Source organism: Lotus japonicus, chromosome 2, assembly GCF_012489685.1.
Source record: "Lotus japonicus ecotype B-129 chromosome 2, LjGifu_v1.2".
In the NCBI taxonomy this organism is placed as follows: Eukaryota; Viridiplantae; Streptophyta; class Magnoliopsida; order Fabales; family Fabaceae; genus Lotus; species Lotus japonicus.
In genome coordinates, this window is record NC_080042.1 from 56657733 (window position 1) to 56671668 (window position 13936).

The 13936-nt window shown below is 36.8% G+C and overlaps 1 protein-coding gene across 1 annotated transcript; it reads left to right on the forward strand.

The window, feature by feature from the left end:
* The first annotated feature begins 1263 nt into the window (after window positions 1-1263).
* LOC130738466 (damage-control phosphatase At2g17340-like) lies at window positions 1264-11511 on the forward strand. Its single transcript, XM_057590452.1, has 12 exons — window positions 1264-1644; window positions 2623-2688; window positions 2781-2847; window positions 2984-3052; window positions 3956-4096; window positions 4619-4747; window positions 4882-4968; window positions 9715-9789; window positions 9863-9940; window positions 10058-10135; window positions 11044-11106; window positions 11196-11511. The coding sequence occupies exons 1-12, from the start codon at window positions 1475-1477 to the stop codon at window positions 11271-11273; spliced, it is 1101 nt and encodes a 366-aa protein (XP_057446435.1). The 5' UTR covers window positions 1264-1474; the 3' UTR covers window positions 11274-11511.
* The last annotated feature ends 2425 nt before the right edge of the window (window positions 11512-13936 follow it).

Consider the following 13936-nt stretch of genomic DNA (forward strand, 5'->3'; position numbering starts at 1 on the left):
ACGCGTATTAGGAAGCATATTGAACCTTCCTTATTAATCGAACCTTAGATCCTTGACTACTTGTTCAATCGACGATCACAACAAAAATGACAAGTACAAGGGAACTCATTCTGCAGCAAATTTCAACTTAACAACAAACTTGCCAGGAGAAGTTGCGTTGGAGGGTCACATTCCTCCATGTCCCTCCATCTACACTCTATGAATAATCTTTGTACATACCCCAACATGATACTTGTGGTTCCTCTTCACCAAACTTCAAAGAAGAAACTACAATATATACAAAATAACTAACCTTTTGGTTTGTTACATAAACCTTAACCAAATTGTCACTGATTTATCATGAATTATGGTTTTTGGGTTTTATGAGAAATGGAACCCACCAAAGTTTGATTGGGAGAAATTAAATTTGGTTTTGGTGGCTTATGGTTTTTGGGTTTTATATGCTTCTTCAAGCCTGGATTTTTTTTCTGGTTTCCTCACATCTACAAACATTCTTGGTTTTTATTGACGGAGAGGATAAAGTGTAGGTATTTTAAGTTTTAATTTCTGAGTTCTATTTGTAATTCAGGTTTTTAAACTTGGGGTTTTTAGGTTTGAAGATGATAGAGGCTGAAGATGAAGATCATATATGAACATGATGATCAACATGTTTCTGGATTTTTTTAGTTTAATTAAAGTTTTGGTCCCAAAACCGTTAGTTTTTTTACGATAAATGGAAAAGGGACTAAAACTATTGACGGAGTATAACGTTGGGGACCAAAAATTCTATTTTTAAAGTTTAGGGGTTCATTTTGCACGAACCACATTCGTGGGGACCAAAGGTGCTATTAAGCCATTACATAAAGACCCACGGTAAAATATTCATTCATGAGTCATGACTATTTTACCCTCCTTGTTGCCAAACTTCTCTTTTATATAATATATATATATATATATATATATATAGATAGATATAGATATCTATCTATCTATAAAGGGAGAGTTTTTGCAGGAGGATAATTTTGTCATTCAATAATCCATTGTACACCTCTCTCAAATTAAACATGGATATTTATGTAAATATGCTAATTATTTCAATTATATTTAATTAGAGTCGTTGGTTCAATCTCCAATGTTCATGCCTCTTGCCCTTCTAAAACGATTCCACTGTTCGTGTATAAGACTTGATAATTCATTATGTTTGTCTTTTAGAAGGAGTATACACAATATTTCACTTGACATTATTATATCATGGTAGACAAAGTTTAATGAGTTCCACAAAACAAATAGTGAATTAAAAAATAAAAGTTGAAAGCCTTGTTTGACTAGAGGAACGAGTTTCCAAGAGTAATTCGTGTGTGAGAAGTGAAGGTGAGAAGAGAAGTACCACTACGCTACGTTACGCTCCCTCTCTCTCTATCTTCCAACAATTACTCTACCAATTCTTCTTCTTCTTCTTCTTCATCCTCAGACAGGTTTCGTCTTGTCTTTGAAGATGGAAAGCGCATCGGAGTTGGTGGAATTCCCGTTGTTGGTGACCCCCATTGATACTCACTACAGGGCTTGCACCATTCCTTACAGATTCCCTTCTGATAATCCCCGCAAGCCCACTCCAATTGAGCTCTCTTGGATTGATCTCTTCGTCAAATCCATACCCTCCTTCAAGTATCTTTCTCCTCCTTTTCTTCTTCTTCTTCAATTCAATTTTGTTAATTTGATTTTTTCGCAGTTTTTGATCTTTCGTAGCATATCCTTTTGATCATTTTAACTTGTAATTGTTTGTTTTGCTATTGTTTTTAAGAAAAATTGGAGCTTTGGGAATTTCTTAGTTTTGCTGTATGATGGGTCGTTTATCTTCTACCCTTTTGAGGTTTTTAGTTGTACCACTTGTATTTTGTGTGTATTTGATTTTTTTCATTCATTTCCTTGTGCATTGTAAGTTATTTCAAGGCTTTTTCCATGTAATTTGACTGGTTTTTTAATGATGATTCTCAATATTAACCAATGCCTTTGTAACATATTCATTTGGCATCACCATTAGTTAGCTACTTATCTATCAAAATAGGACCTTGACATGTTTGTAAGATTTATTTTCTGTGGAAGTAACTGCCAAAGTGGTACAATTGGGCTTATGATTTTCATGATTTTGGTTATTCTGACCTTTTTAGAACCTTTTTTCCCATTTCTTTAAAACTGGGTTAGGGTGAGTTGGTTATTCTTGTTGCTTCTTTAAGTTTGCTACCAATACCACCTTTTAAAGGAAGATTTTGGAGTTGCCGTAAGACGAAATAGAAAAGTTGCTTTATTTGCAGTTGAGTGTTTGGTAAATATTTAAGCATAATAGTAATTAATTCCTGAGTTTATCTATGCAATTGTCTTGTTTTCTTATAAGGCACAACCGATTTCGATGGTACCTCTTAATCTAGATTTATGAGCACATCTTTTTTTTTTTTTTTTCAATTTACAAGTCTTTAGAGTTACTTTTTTCTAATTAAGGTAAGTAGAACTCTAGGACTAGAAGCAACTAATTGGTGACCATATTAAACTAGCCTTTACTGGTTTTAGTGAATTATGTAGTTTTTATATTATTGCAAGGCTTCTTTATTTGTGTGTTCCGTGTTTATTTTAGCTATGATTTGACAGGGAGCGTGCAGCGAGTGATACTTCTGTTCCTGATGCTGCAAATAAAGCTGAAAAGTTTGCTCAAAGGTGATGTGTCTCTCTGCTTAATTCATCTATTTATTAGCTTGTAGTACAGGACTTCCTAATTACATCTTTGGTTTTTGCATTCCCTGTAAAAGGTATGCTGACATACTTGAAGATTTCAAAAAAGATCCCGAAAGTCATGGAGGGCCACCTGATTGCATTGTATGTTCTGCAGTGTTGCTGATATTATAACCTGATTCCCCCCTCACAATAAAACTAAAATGAAAGAACAAAAATTTCAGCAGTTTGGTGATGTGTTAATTTCCTTCTTTGTTTCTTTTGTTCTGGGATATTCTAGCTTCTCTGCAGACTCCGTGAGCTAATTCTTAGAGAATTGGGATTCAGGGATATCTTCAAAAATGTGAAGGTAAGTTTATCTGCAATTGGGATCTAGTTTGTTTGTTTCTATTGCTATGCAGTTATGGGTAATATAAAGTCGATGAAAATTGTGTGCCTATCTGATTGTAGTGGACATAGTGGTTGAAGTAAGAAACACCTTGCATGCATTATAGAGGAAAGTTTAATGGAATTGTTTTCTGATGTAGTTGGCTGAAAAGGTGTACAATTACTAGCTAAAGTGAATAGAATTTTAGCACATGCTATCAATTTAAATAAAAGAGGACTTGGGTAGTTTCATGACATTATAGCGTGTAGTTTTAATGTTTTATTTTGCCCAACAATAGAGATGTCAATCTCATGAGCATACTGGCTCTGGCTCAGTTGGGTCACAGGTGGGTTGGGTTGTAAAACAATTGACCTCAGGTTATAAGTTGATTCAACTAATCTGCGGATTATGTGGATTCAACTCGGACTCACTTTTTTCCTTTTGAGTTTTTTTCCCATGATTTTTGCATTTTCAATTTTTTTTAATTCTTTACATTTTATATGATTTTTTAAATATTTTTCTAATTAATGTGACCTAGCCTGTTTAACCCACTAACCTGGAGTAAGGTTGAGTCATGTTGGCTATTTGCTCACAAAAAAAGTGAACTGGATTGGGCTGACTATTTGGAGTTTCTTTTGTGTTGCTGTAGTTTGTACTACACCTGTAACTATGTAACACTAATTTGTCCATGTATGGTTAGTTTTTCCTATTTAAATAAATTTTTTTTAGACAAGAAGGTAAAAGGATTTCTGTATGTGAGAGAGGGAGCACTAGTATTGAAGATTTGCTCTGTTTCTCTTATCAACCCCTGGTGAGCCACCTGGGTTGGATCACTTTGACACTTCTTCCCAACATACATTACAATTTCCTAATCAAATGCAACAGGATGAAGAAAATGCAAATGCCATCACTCTATTTGAGGATGTTGTTCGTCTTAATGATGCCATTGAAGATGAAAGCATGCGACTTGAGAATTTAGTAAGAGGAGTTTTTGCAGGAAACATATTTGATCTTGGTTCTGCACAGGTAAGATATTTTTTCTCTCATCCTTTTCATAACTTCTGGATAAGTAAAGTTATGGCTCCCTAAGCCTACTCATTCGTTCAAAGCCCTACTTTACTTGGTTAAGCCCAGGTCTCTGTTTGTGATTATTCTTGTACCCTGGTATGGTTCCACCCCCCTCTAGGCTAGGCTTTAACCAATCCTTATTTCCTTCCATTTCCCAATTTTCTGGTTCTGTTCCTCTGAGTGAAGAATAAGGGTGCGGTGTGCCTAATTATCCTTAAACAGCGTTCCTTGACTCCTCTGAATTGGTTGTTATATTATTGTCTATTTTTCACTGGCCTCATCTCATTCTCTTAAATCTGTAAGCAAGCATACAGCGATGATTCTGTGTCAGTAACCAGACATAGTCTTCACTTCACCTAGGTCTGAATTTATTTCCCTACTAGAAGACAAATGTTCTGCTATTTATCACTATCATGTGCAGGAGTTTGGATAGTTATATCTAGTTTATTATTACCTTATTCTTTTCACAATTTCTTGAAGCTTGCAGAGGTTTTCTCCAAGGATGGAATGTCCTTTTTGGCTAGTTATCAAAATCTTGTCCCTCGACCATGGGTTATTGATGATCTTGACACATTCAAAATGAAATGGGGCAAGAAGTCATGGAAGAAGGCAAGTCTTACATGTATACAAATAGATACAATCTTATGATGAAGTATTATTATCTTTATTATTATTTTGTCTTCTCGCATAGTTTCTTCTGTGTACTGATATGCTGTTTTAATCTGTTCCCTTTATCATGGCAGGTTATTATATTTGTCGATAACTCTGGTGCAGATATCATTTTGGGTATTTTACCATTTACAAGGGAGCTGCTTCGGCATGGGAGTCAGGTTTGCTGACATTCTATTTTTTTATTTTTTTATATAAGAAAAAATTGGGTTCATTTAGTGTACACAAGAAAATCCTTGTGTAAGGTTGCACCAACCTAGATTTACTTGCTATAGTAGGTTACTTTGCAGGTAACATCTTTTTGAATTTTTTTGTTAAAAAATTATTTAATTAACCCTGGTTTAAGTGTTTAACCCACCACCATCTTCTTACGACTTTGGCTGAAGAGAGAGGAAAGGAGGAGAAGAAAGTGGTGGCGCCGGCGGTGGCAGTTAGAGTGAGGCTCTAATCTGAGGACCTTACCACAAGTCCTTCCTCCACTTCTCCCTTCCTCCTCTGTCACCTTCATCGTCGAAGCTCCACCTTCTGTCGCACTCGCTCCGCCGATCTCTTCTTCCGCTGATCATATCGAAGCTCCAATTTCCGCCGCACCAACAAGAGGTAGAAGAATGACGGATCTGAAACAGGAGACTGCGTTGGTGCGGTGCGAAGGAGGCAGATTCGAAGTCACAAAAGCCGCCAACTTCTTCTTTCAGATCTGGGTTCTTAAGAACAAAGTCACCACCTTTCTTTCTTTGATTCTGTTGTTGAAGGAGGATGAGGGTTTTGCGGTGGAAAGGGTGGAGAGGAGGAGTAAGTGGACGACGGTGGCTGCAGTGGGTTTTCTCCAATTTAATTTCCTCTCTCTCACGAAGTCTTTCTCTGATTTTGCTATTGAGAGGAGGAGAGTAATTGGGGTTGGGGATTTTCTGGGTTCGTTCTACTCTGAGGGAGGAGGAGGATTTCTGGTCTTTATCACAGAAGCAGGAGAAAATGAAATTTTTTCTGTAGGTACAGATTCAAAGATAAATTAATGAAGAGAAATGGTGATTTGTTTCTTGAAATTTTTTGTGCTAGGGATGATATGTTTCTGGGTATTCTTTGTGGGGATGATGATACATTCCTTGTTGTTGCTGGGTTCTAGAGGAAGGAGGAGGAGTGGGAAAAGAATGAACGGGGTGGAGCCGGTGGTGGAGGAAGGGAAGGGCTGTGATTGGTGGATTGGTGGGGGAGGGAGGAGAAGATCTGGTGGTGGCAGCGGCGGTGGATGGCGTGAGATTGAGGGGAGGTAGGCTGGTGGAGGGGAGGAGGAATTAAACATATAAATTTTAAAATTAAAAATATAGGTGACTTGAAAACTTACAATAGCAAGTAAAAATGGAACTTGTGTAACTTTGCACAAGAAAATATTTGTGCACGGTAAATGAACCCGAAAAAATTCATTAAGATAAAGATAAAAAATAAGTTAATAAGAGATGAGACTTGGGAGGATAAGGAACCCTATGATGGAAACCTGATTTTTATTGATAGAAAACCTAATTCCCAATTGGAAACTAGGGGAAAGATACAAGAGAAAGGGATACCAAACACCCTCTCTAACCCTAGAAAGAGAACCACTTCTCTCTCTAAACCCAATTCCTAACTGAATACAAAGATACCCCTAACTCTCTAATGTCTGTTATTTATAGGCTAAATGCCTCAACAACATTCTAACTAACTCACTAAGTATAACTAACTAACTAACTAACCCCAAACCTTGAGTTCCTATCAATACTCCCCCCCCCCTGAAAATTCACCTTGTCCTCAAGGTGAGGAACAAAAAGCAAACTAAAACAGTGAACAAGTAGGCCTACTATACAAAAGTGACAAATTCCTGAACTGCTATTCCAAACTCCCAAGAGTGGTAATCACATCTTCCACCCAGGGCCCATAGCCGAAAGCAAAAAGTCCAAAACATGTATGACTTGGGGGAAATCTTCACTGTCCTGCTGAAACTAATGTGGCATAAGTACCATTGCTGGAAAAACAAGTAGCAGAAATTCCCGTTGATGCAAAGAGGTTGAAATAGCACTGTTGCAGCATTTTTAAAAGCAAATCCCAACATGAAAGAAGTGGCAGGTATCTTCCCAAAACTAGCCAACAAATGCTGATTGGATGTCTTCTCAAATGACATTAATTCAGAAGGTTGCAACTGTATGGGTTGAATACAAATAGCACAATCCTCCCCTTCCCTTGCAATTGTGGCTGTAACAAAATACAAGCTACAACAATGAACAATCTCAAATACAGCTATGCCAAAGATCCAAAAGTGACAATTCATGTTTCCTCCTGGATCCCAGTGCATGAAGCAGATAATCACAACCATGGATGAATTGGTGACCACCACCAATTGGAATAGCAAGCCATAGAAATCATCAAAAGAAAACCCCTCCAAACTAATATTTTCCAAATCAATTTGATACCCAATGGAGTCCAAACACAATTCAGTTTTTCTACTTTGATTTCCAAAATCCATGTCAAGCTGGTCTTGGCCCCATGAGCCCAAGTAGTGATAATTCTCTCCTGCTGTCAAATTTTCAACATTGACCTGGGTTGCTACCAAACCATTTTGACACATCAGAAGGAACTCACATAGCTCACCCATCTCCTTCAAGCTTGCTTTGATACACCAGATACAGAATCCCATTACATTCAGAACAGCACCCTGACACACTGAAAAATCTGGAACTTTGGTAAGACTCCCAGCTATTAGGAACAAACAGTAATTGGGAAAACAATTCCAGGTTTGAATAAACCCTCTTTGTAGCTTTCTCTTGATTTCCCAATTGAAACATGCAAGGCCTATTATTCTCAGAAATTTGTCTTCCACAATGTTCCCCAATCCAGTAAGAAGTTGGATAGCAACCCATTTAACAATACAATCAACAGACCCTCTTTTTATCCTAAGTTGTGCTTGGCCCAATCTACCAAAAACATGTGCATACCTTTTTCCCATTTCATAAACGTTGCTGCTGTTGTAGAAAATCACTCCAGTGGGACACTTGTCTTTGCTTGTGTCATGTGTTGCCAGCACCACTTTTTCTTCCTGCCTCGTGTCTACCTTCAGTGGCCACCGCATAAGGTTTTTGGCACTTGGGAGCCAATGCAATGTCACTATCACACCACCTCCTTCACAGCACGACTGAGCCAGCAGCGCCAAGTCGGAACTGTCACCTCCCAATAAACCCGGCGGACCAAACAAATCCGGTGGTTTCGCCAGTGACCATTTTGCCTCCTCCTGCCTGCAAGGATGTCGATTCAACGATCCTCCTGCATGCAACACTCTCACCCCGACGTGCGGCGGTTTCGGTGGCGGCCGTCGAAGCGATTGCATCTTCTGTGGTTGTCGGGTCTCCGCCACTGGCGACACCTTGGCCTTTCCTCCTTTCAGCGTCGGTGGCCGGAGATGGATGTGTTTCTCCATCATCGGTTGCTGATGGATCTTCCATCCAAACTTCTCCCAACCATCTCTTCCTTCAACCTCTGTATCAAAGGTCAGGTTTTTCTCCGCCATTGATGTCGACCCCAATTCCTTCTCCCTCTCCTCTGTTACCCGATTGTCTTCCGCTACTTCAAGATTGAGTTGCTTCATCTCAGAGGTGAAAACCCCCTCTGTTTCATACGCTTGCTCATCCACCGTAGCGTCTTCTTCCGCCGCCGTTTCTGATTCTCTATCTGTTTCAAGAATGGATTTCTGAGTCGCCTTCACCACTGCTGAAACTGTCTCCGTCGCGGTTTCCAAATTCGCTGGCGATACCGCCGCCGCTACACGCTCTGTCTCTGCCGCTTCATGATCAACGGGTGTCGATTTGTTAGCCATCACTGCAACCTCTGGTTTCTCCAGAATCTCCTTTGCTGCCGCTAACTTTTCCTCCGACCTGACATCAGATTCCATCTGCGATGCCTCTGCTTCTCTTCTTTCTTGTTCCCTCTGTTTTCTCCTCTCTTCAAGTTCTCGCAATTTGTTCTCCAATCTTGAGATTTCTTTCTCAAGATCAGGATTTGCAACAAGTCGCACCCCCATTTTCTTCGCCACCGCCGCTAGTACGAACTCGTTCTTCCCGGTGATAGCCTCCACTGACTCCATCCTCGCTCTCAATTCTTGGTTTTCCTGAACAACTTCTGAACTTGCCATTCTTCTCCTTTCCTCTTGTGCAGCCCAGGATTGTCGTGGTTCAGGCACCAGGATGGTGCTCTGATACCAATGATGGAAACCTGATTTTTATTGATAGAAAACCTAATTCCCAATTGGAAACTAGGGGAAAGATACAAGAGAAAGGGATACCAAACACCCTCTCTAACCCTAGAAAGAGAACCACTTCTCTCTCTAAACCCAATTCCTAACTGAATACAAAGATACCCCTAACTCTCTAATGTCTGTTATTTATAGGCTAAATGCCTCAACAACATTCTAACTAACTCACTAAGTATAACTAACTAACTAACTAACCCCAAACCTTGAGTTCCTATCACCCTACTTAACACATCTCTGATGGATACCCTAGTTACTAAAGATGTGCTTTTCACCAAAGAAAAGCCAAATGCCTAATTTTGTACCGAATCAATCAAGTGTCATTCCATAGTAACCTCTTTAGAAATACAGAAGTTATGCTTCAACCAAACGGACCAAAGTGCTTCACGGGTTGCACGTTGCAACAAACATTTTGCCTGAATTTCTATTCAAGTCATGAAAGCAAAATTCTCCAACATTTTAATTCTAATTCAATCCTATAAAGTTTCTAAATTCTGGTTGATTTGGTTGTCTTCTTGTAGGTATCTGTTTGTCATTTTTCCATTTCAAAATCATGCTTGAACTGAAACTGCTTTTGATGTGCTGTTCTTACAGCTACCATCTTCAGCGTATTTTACATGATTATATTTGAATGCAGGTTGTATTGGCTGCTAATGACTTGCCTTCCATCAATGATGTGACTTATTCTGAGCTAATTGAAATTATATCAAAGGTAATAAAAATTGGTTTTGTAAACTTCGGATATTACCACATTCTTTGCTAACTCTTTTCATGTTGGTTTCCAGTTAAAGGATGAAGAAGGACGTCTTGTGGGTGTCAGTACTTCAAATCTTTTAATTGCTAACTCTGGCAATGATTTACCTGTAAGGAAATAAACAATACTTTTTACTAATTAGGCAATATGGTATTTTAAACCTATGAAATCAGATCTTTAACGTGTATGATGATTGCATCTTTCTTGCTTTATTCATGGATTGCAGGTTATTGATCTTACAAGGGTGTCTCAGGAGCTTGCTTACCTTGCAAGTGATGCAGATCTTGTCATCTTAGAAGGAATGGTAAGTCCCTCCTTTCATATTGTTGAAAACTTATATTGCGTTGATGGGTGGTAGATGCATTGATGGGATTGATACTTGGGAGTGAAGTAGGATAACAAAAGAAATATAGTTTTCGAAGGAAGGTTTAGGACTCAATATTTAGCTGTCTGAACTCATTATCACCTTATTATAGCGGATGTTTGGATCGGCTTCTTTTTCCTCATATCAATTATGGTTATGGCACACAAAAGCTGCTCATTAAAGCTTCTCTCGAGAATTGATTTTGGAGTCAGAATGAACTGCAGAAGGATTTATAAGCATGCACATTGTCTTCTAAAATATAATGATGTTTAGGGGAAATTCTAGAGGGTAAGAGTTGTGATTTTATTAGTATAAATCATGAAACATAGCAGAAAGTTCTCTGATATAAACTTACAAACATCTTGGACCTTTTAAGAATTTAGAACCCTTTACTAGAGTATAATAATATATTGCAGAAACAGGAAATAAAGTTATAATCCTAAGACACAAAAATGATACACAAATGGAATTTATTGCTGTAATTACAGATTTAGTAAGACACCCATTGTAGAAAGTTGAATAAAAACTGGAAAAACAATATTTTTAATATTTATATCATAATACTCTAAAGAACTTTGTGAAAACTGTAAGATCTACTATCGGGTCAAGCTTCTTTTCACAGATTTTTTTTCTTATCCAATTTCATCTAGATTTCTACCATTTGTTAGAATTTGTATTGAACATCTGTCCTGGTAATTTGGCACCATGTAGGGGGTACTTTGCATATTTACATAGATTGAAACCAAGTTTCCTTTTCTTATTCTCCATTAGATCATAAGTTCATATCATATAGGTGCCCTTAATACAAGGTTGTTGTTTTTCAAATTCTAATGGATCTATTTTGGCAGGGCCGGGGAATAGAAACAAATCTTTATGCTCAATTCAAATGTGATTCCCTTAAGATTGGAATGGTAATGCATTACTTCAATGAAAATTTGAGCTCTAATGAATGATGATACTATTCTTTGTTCTCACATCTATCTTGGCATCTTTTCTTCAGGTCAAGCATCCTCAGGTTGCAGAATTTCTTGGGGGGCGCCTGTATGACTGCGTATTCAAATACAATGAAGCTTCATGATTATAAGTCGTATTCTTTTGTCTACTAATATGGTGCATTCGTTGAAATTTCTGGTGTTAACCTTTCTACTTTATACACCATTATATGCGTGTAGCAAGATACTCTATCAAGAATGCCATTTTAGAATTAGAGAGGCAAAAAAATTGAATATTTTACTTGTAATAAACAATTGTTCAACATGCATGACTTGCACTCAAGCTAACAAAGAGGGGGCATAGGTATTGCAATTTGGAGGAAATTACATGAACCGTCTTTGAGGTTTGCGCTTGAGACACCTACCCATCATTGTTAGGGGTCACATTACGATATCCCTTCATTAATACATTATTAAATCATATCTCCAAATAAAGACCAAAGTGATAGCTTAGCGAACACCACAGAATCACTATTCTTCAACCACAATGCTAGTCCCAGTCCCTTCCCTTTTAAATGCAGTAAAACAAAGCAATTAAAGAAGCTTAAATTCTTCGACCCAAAATAAGAAAAAAGAAGCCTAAATTCTTGACATACATGACACAAGGTAAAAATTATGCATGTAAGCTCCTTTACCAATAAGCAGACAACAGCTCAACCATCTTGTTAAAGAACATGAAACCACCCCCGAATAGTCCCATGATAGTCCATCAAATCTTATTTGATCAATCGCATGATGAATAAAGTCTGGTCCCAAATGTATACACACATAGAAAGAGAGATAAGAATTATATATATATATATATATATATATATATATATATCATTTGATAGAAAAAAATTAGAGAAATGAACAATAAAGTGAATGAAAATATGATGAAAGGAAGAGAAAGAAAAATGCTAACAATACATTTTATGCCTTTACCACTCTTCCTAACTCTTTTTTATTGGTTAAAATCCACGTGAGATCTACTGAATTACATTTATTAGAAAAAATGTTTGAAAAAGAGTATTTAATTGAGTATTATTAGCACTTCTCATAAATCAAAACCCAAATATCACAATTCTTTGTCGAAGATAATTAAAATAATGTCACTCAAGCGGTCAAACGGTATTCACATCACATAGACAAACTCCACGCAAGTATTACATAGGAGTAATACTTACTGCAATACTAAATTAAACAATACAAAAACAAAGCATACTTTGGATCATATAACTTTAGACACGCAGAAACCATTCATATGTTTTTTTTTTATATTGATTTTAACTTAAAAATTAATTGTAAAATGATTTTGAGACATGCACTGAAAACATTACTCCTCTCTATACTCATACTCGTACAATAAACCAATTGACATCCATTGCTATGAACATGTGACTAAAATCTTTTGTATTTATAATAGTTTCTATTGACCTCATGCTGCCCAAATATTCCTGGTGCTTATATGCTTTAAATAACTTAAGGAGACGTTTTCCACAAGAGATGGATTTCTTATAAATGGATATGATTACATGAAGATTCATTGAAACTTGACAATTCTTTCCCAAAGTGTTGTATGATGCAATTAGGATTTTAGCCTTCGCCTTATTGCTGCCATGATGGTACAATTCAATTGTTTAATCCGCCTACCAATAAAAGGAAACTACAGTGGGTGGCTGAAGGATTTAGTTATTTTCATATTCTTTCAAGTCACCTAATGTTGATTGTCAAATCTCCAACCAATAACCATTGAAGTTTTTTTTTTTCTTTTCATCATGGGAGACAATCATGTTGGGGAGACAATCATGTTTGAGCTGTGAACATTCACATATAGTGTTAATTTCCTAATAATTATGAACTTGACAATTTAGGAAAATATTTTGCAACAAATGAAAAATTAAGTGCTGAAACAATATACAATATGTTCACAAATACAACCGATTTCTGTTGAGTTTTTTGATTCTTCCTAACTCCAATTTAATATTGGTTGTTCATTGTATTGCAAATTGTATTAGCAAGAGAGTGTTCTTGCTGGGTAAAGACTTCAAGGGTATCTTGAAGCAAGGTGTAATTTAGCTTCTATTGTGATAGTGAAAATCTCAATAGGTTATTGGGGGCTGGATGTAGCATTCGGTGGTGAAATGTAAACAAGGATAAATTTTGGTGTAATTTTATAGATTCTATTTTCTTAGTTTCAATTTCATAATGTGATTAATTGTAATTCTCAAATTGGATTTTAGATAGGTTTTCACTTTTAAGATTCAACTTGCATTGATTCATTTGTAATATTCGGATATTGTTTCAATTCAATATAGTTTTTGTTATTATTTCGTTGCATTAATTTTATTTTTTGGATTGTATACTCTTATTTTGGAAGATGTAGAGGTTATAAGAGCAACTCCAACGCTGATTTCTTAACCCAGCTGGAGTTGCTAAGATACGGTTTCTTATTTTTTTCAGCATTGGAGCTTGCTCAGTTGGCAGGTTCAGTTTCTTAGCTACAGTGCATGGTTGCTTCTGCAAGCAACTATGCTTTTTGGTTTCTTAAGTTAAAAAATGATATTTTCTCTCACCGAAACCCAACTGGTTTCAGTGGGAAAACAACATAATGGAAAACAGAAGGCAAGAAGATGAAATTGAACATGAACATAATTTTTTTGCAATAAATTTACATGAACAGAACCTCAAATTTACAGACCAGAGGTTAAAATTTACATGAAAAAAAAAAAAAACAAAAATCATAATCCAAATCTTGACTCAGAAGCTC

Coding starts and splice junctions, on each gene's coding strand:
- LOC130738466 (XM_057590452.1), top strand. CDS start 1,475: ATGGAAAGCGCATCGGAGTTGGTGGAATTCCCGTTGTTGGTGACCCCC. Junction 2,848..2,983: donor GAGGGCCACCTGATTGCATT/GTATGTTCTGCA, acceptor GGGATATTCTAG/CTTCTCTGCAGACTCCGTGA. Junction 3,053..3,955: donor ATATCTTCAAAAATGTGAAG/GTAAGTTTATCT, acceptor CAAATGCAACAG/GATGAAGAAAATGCAAATGC.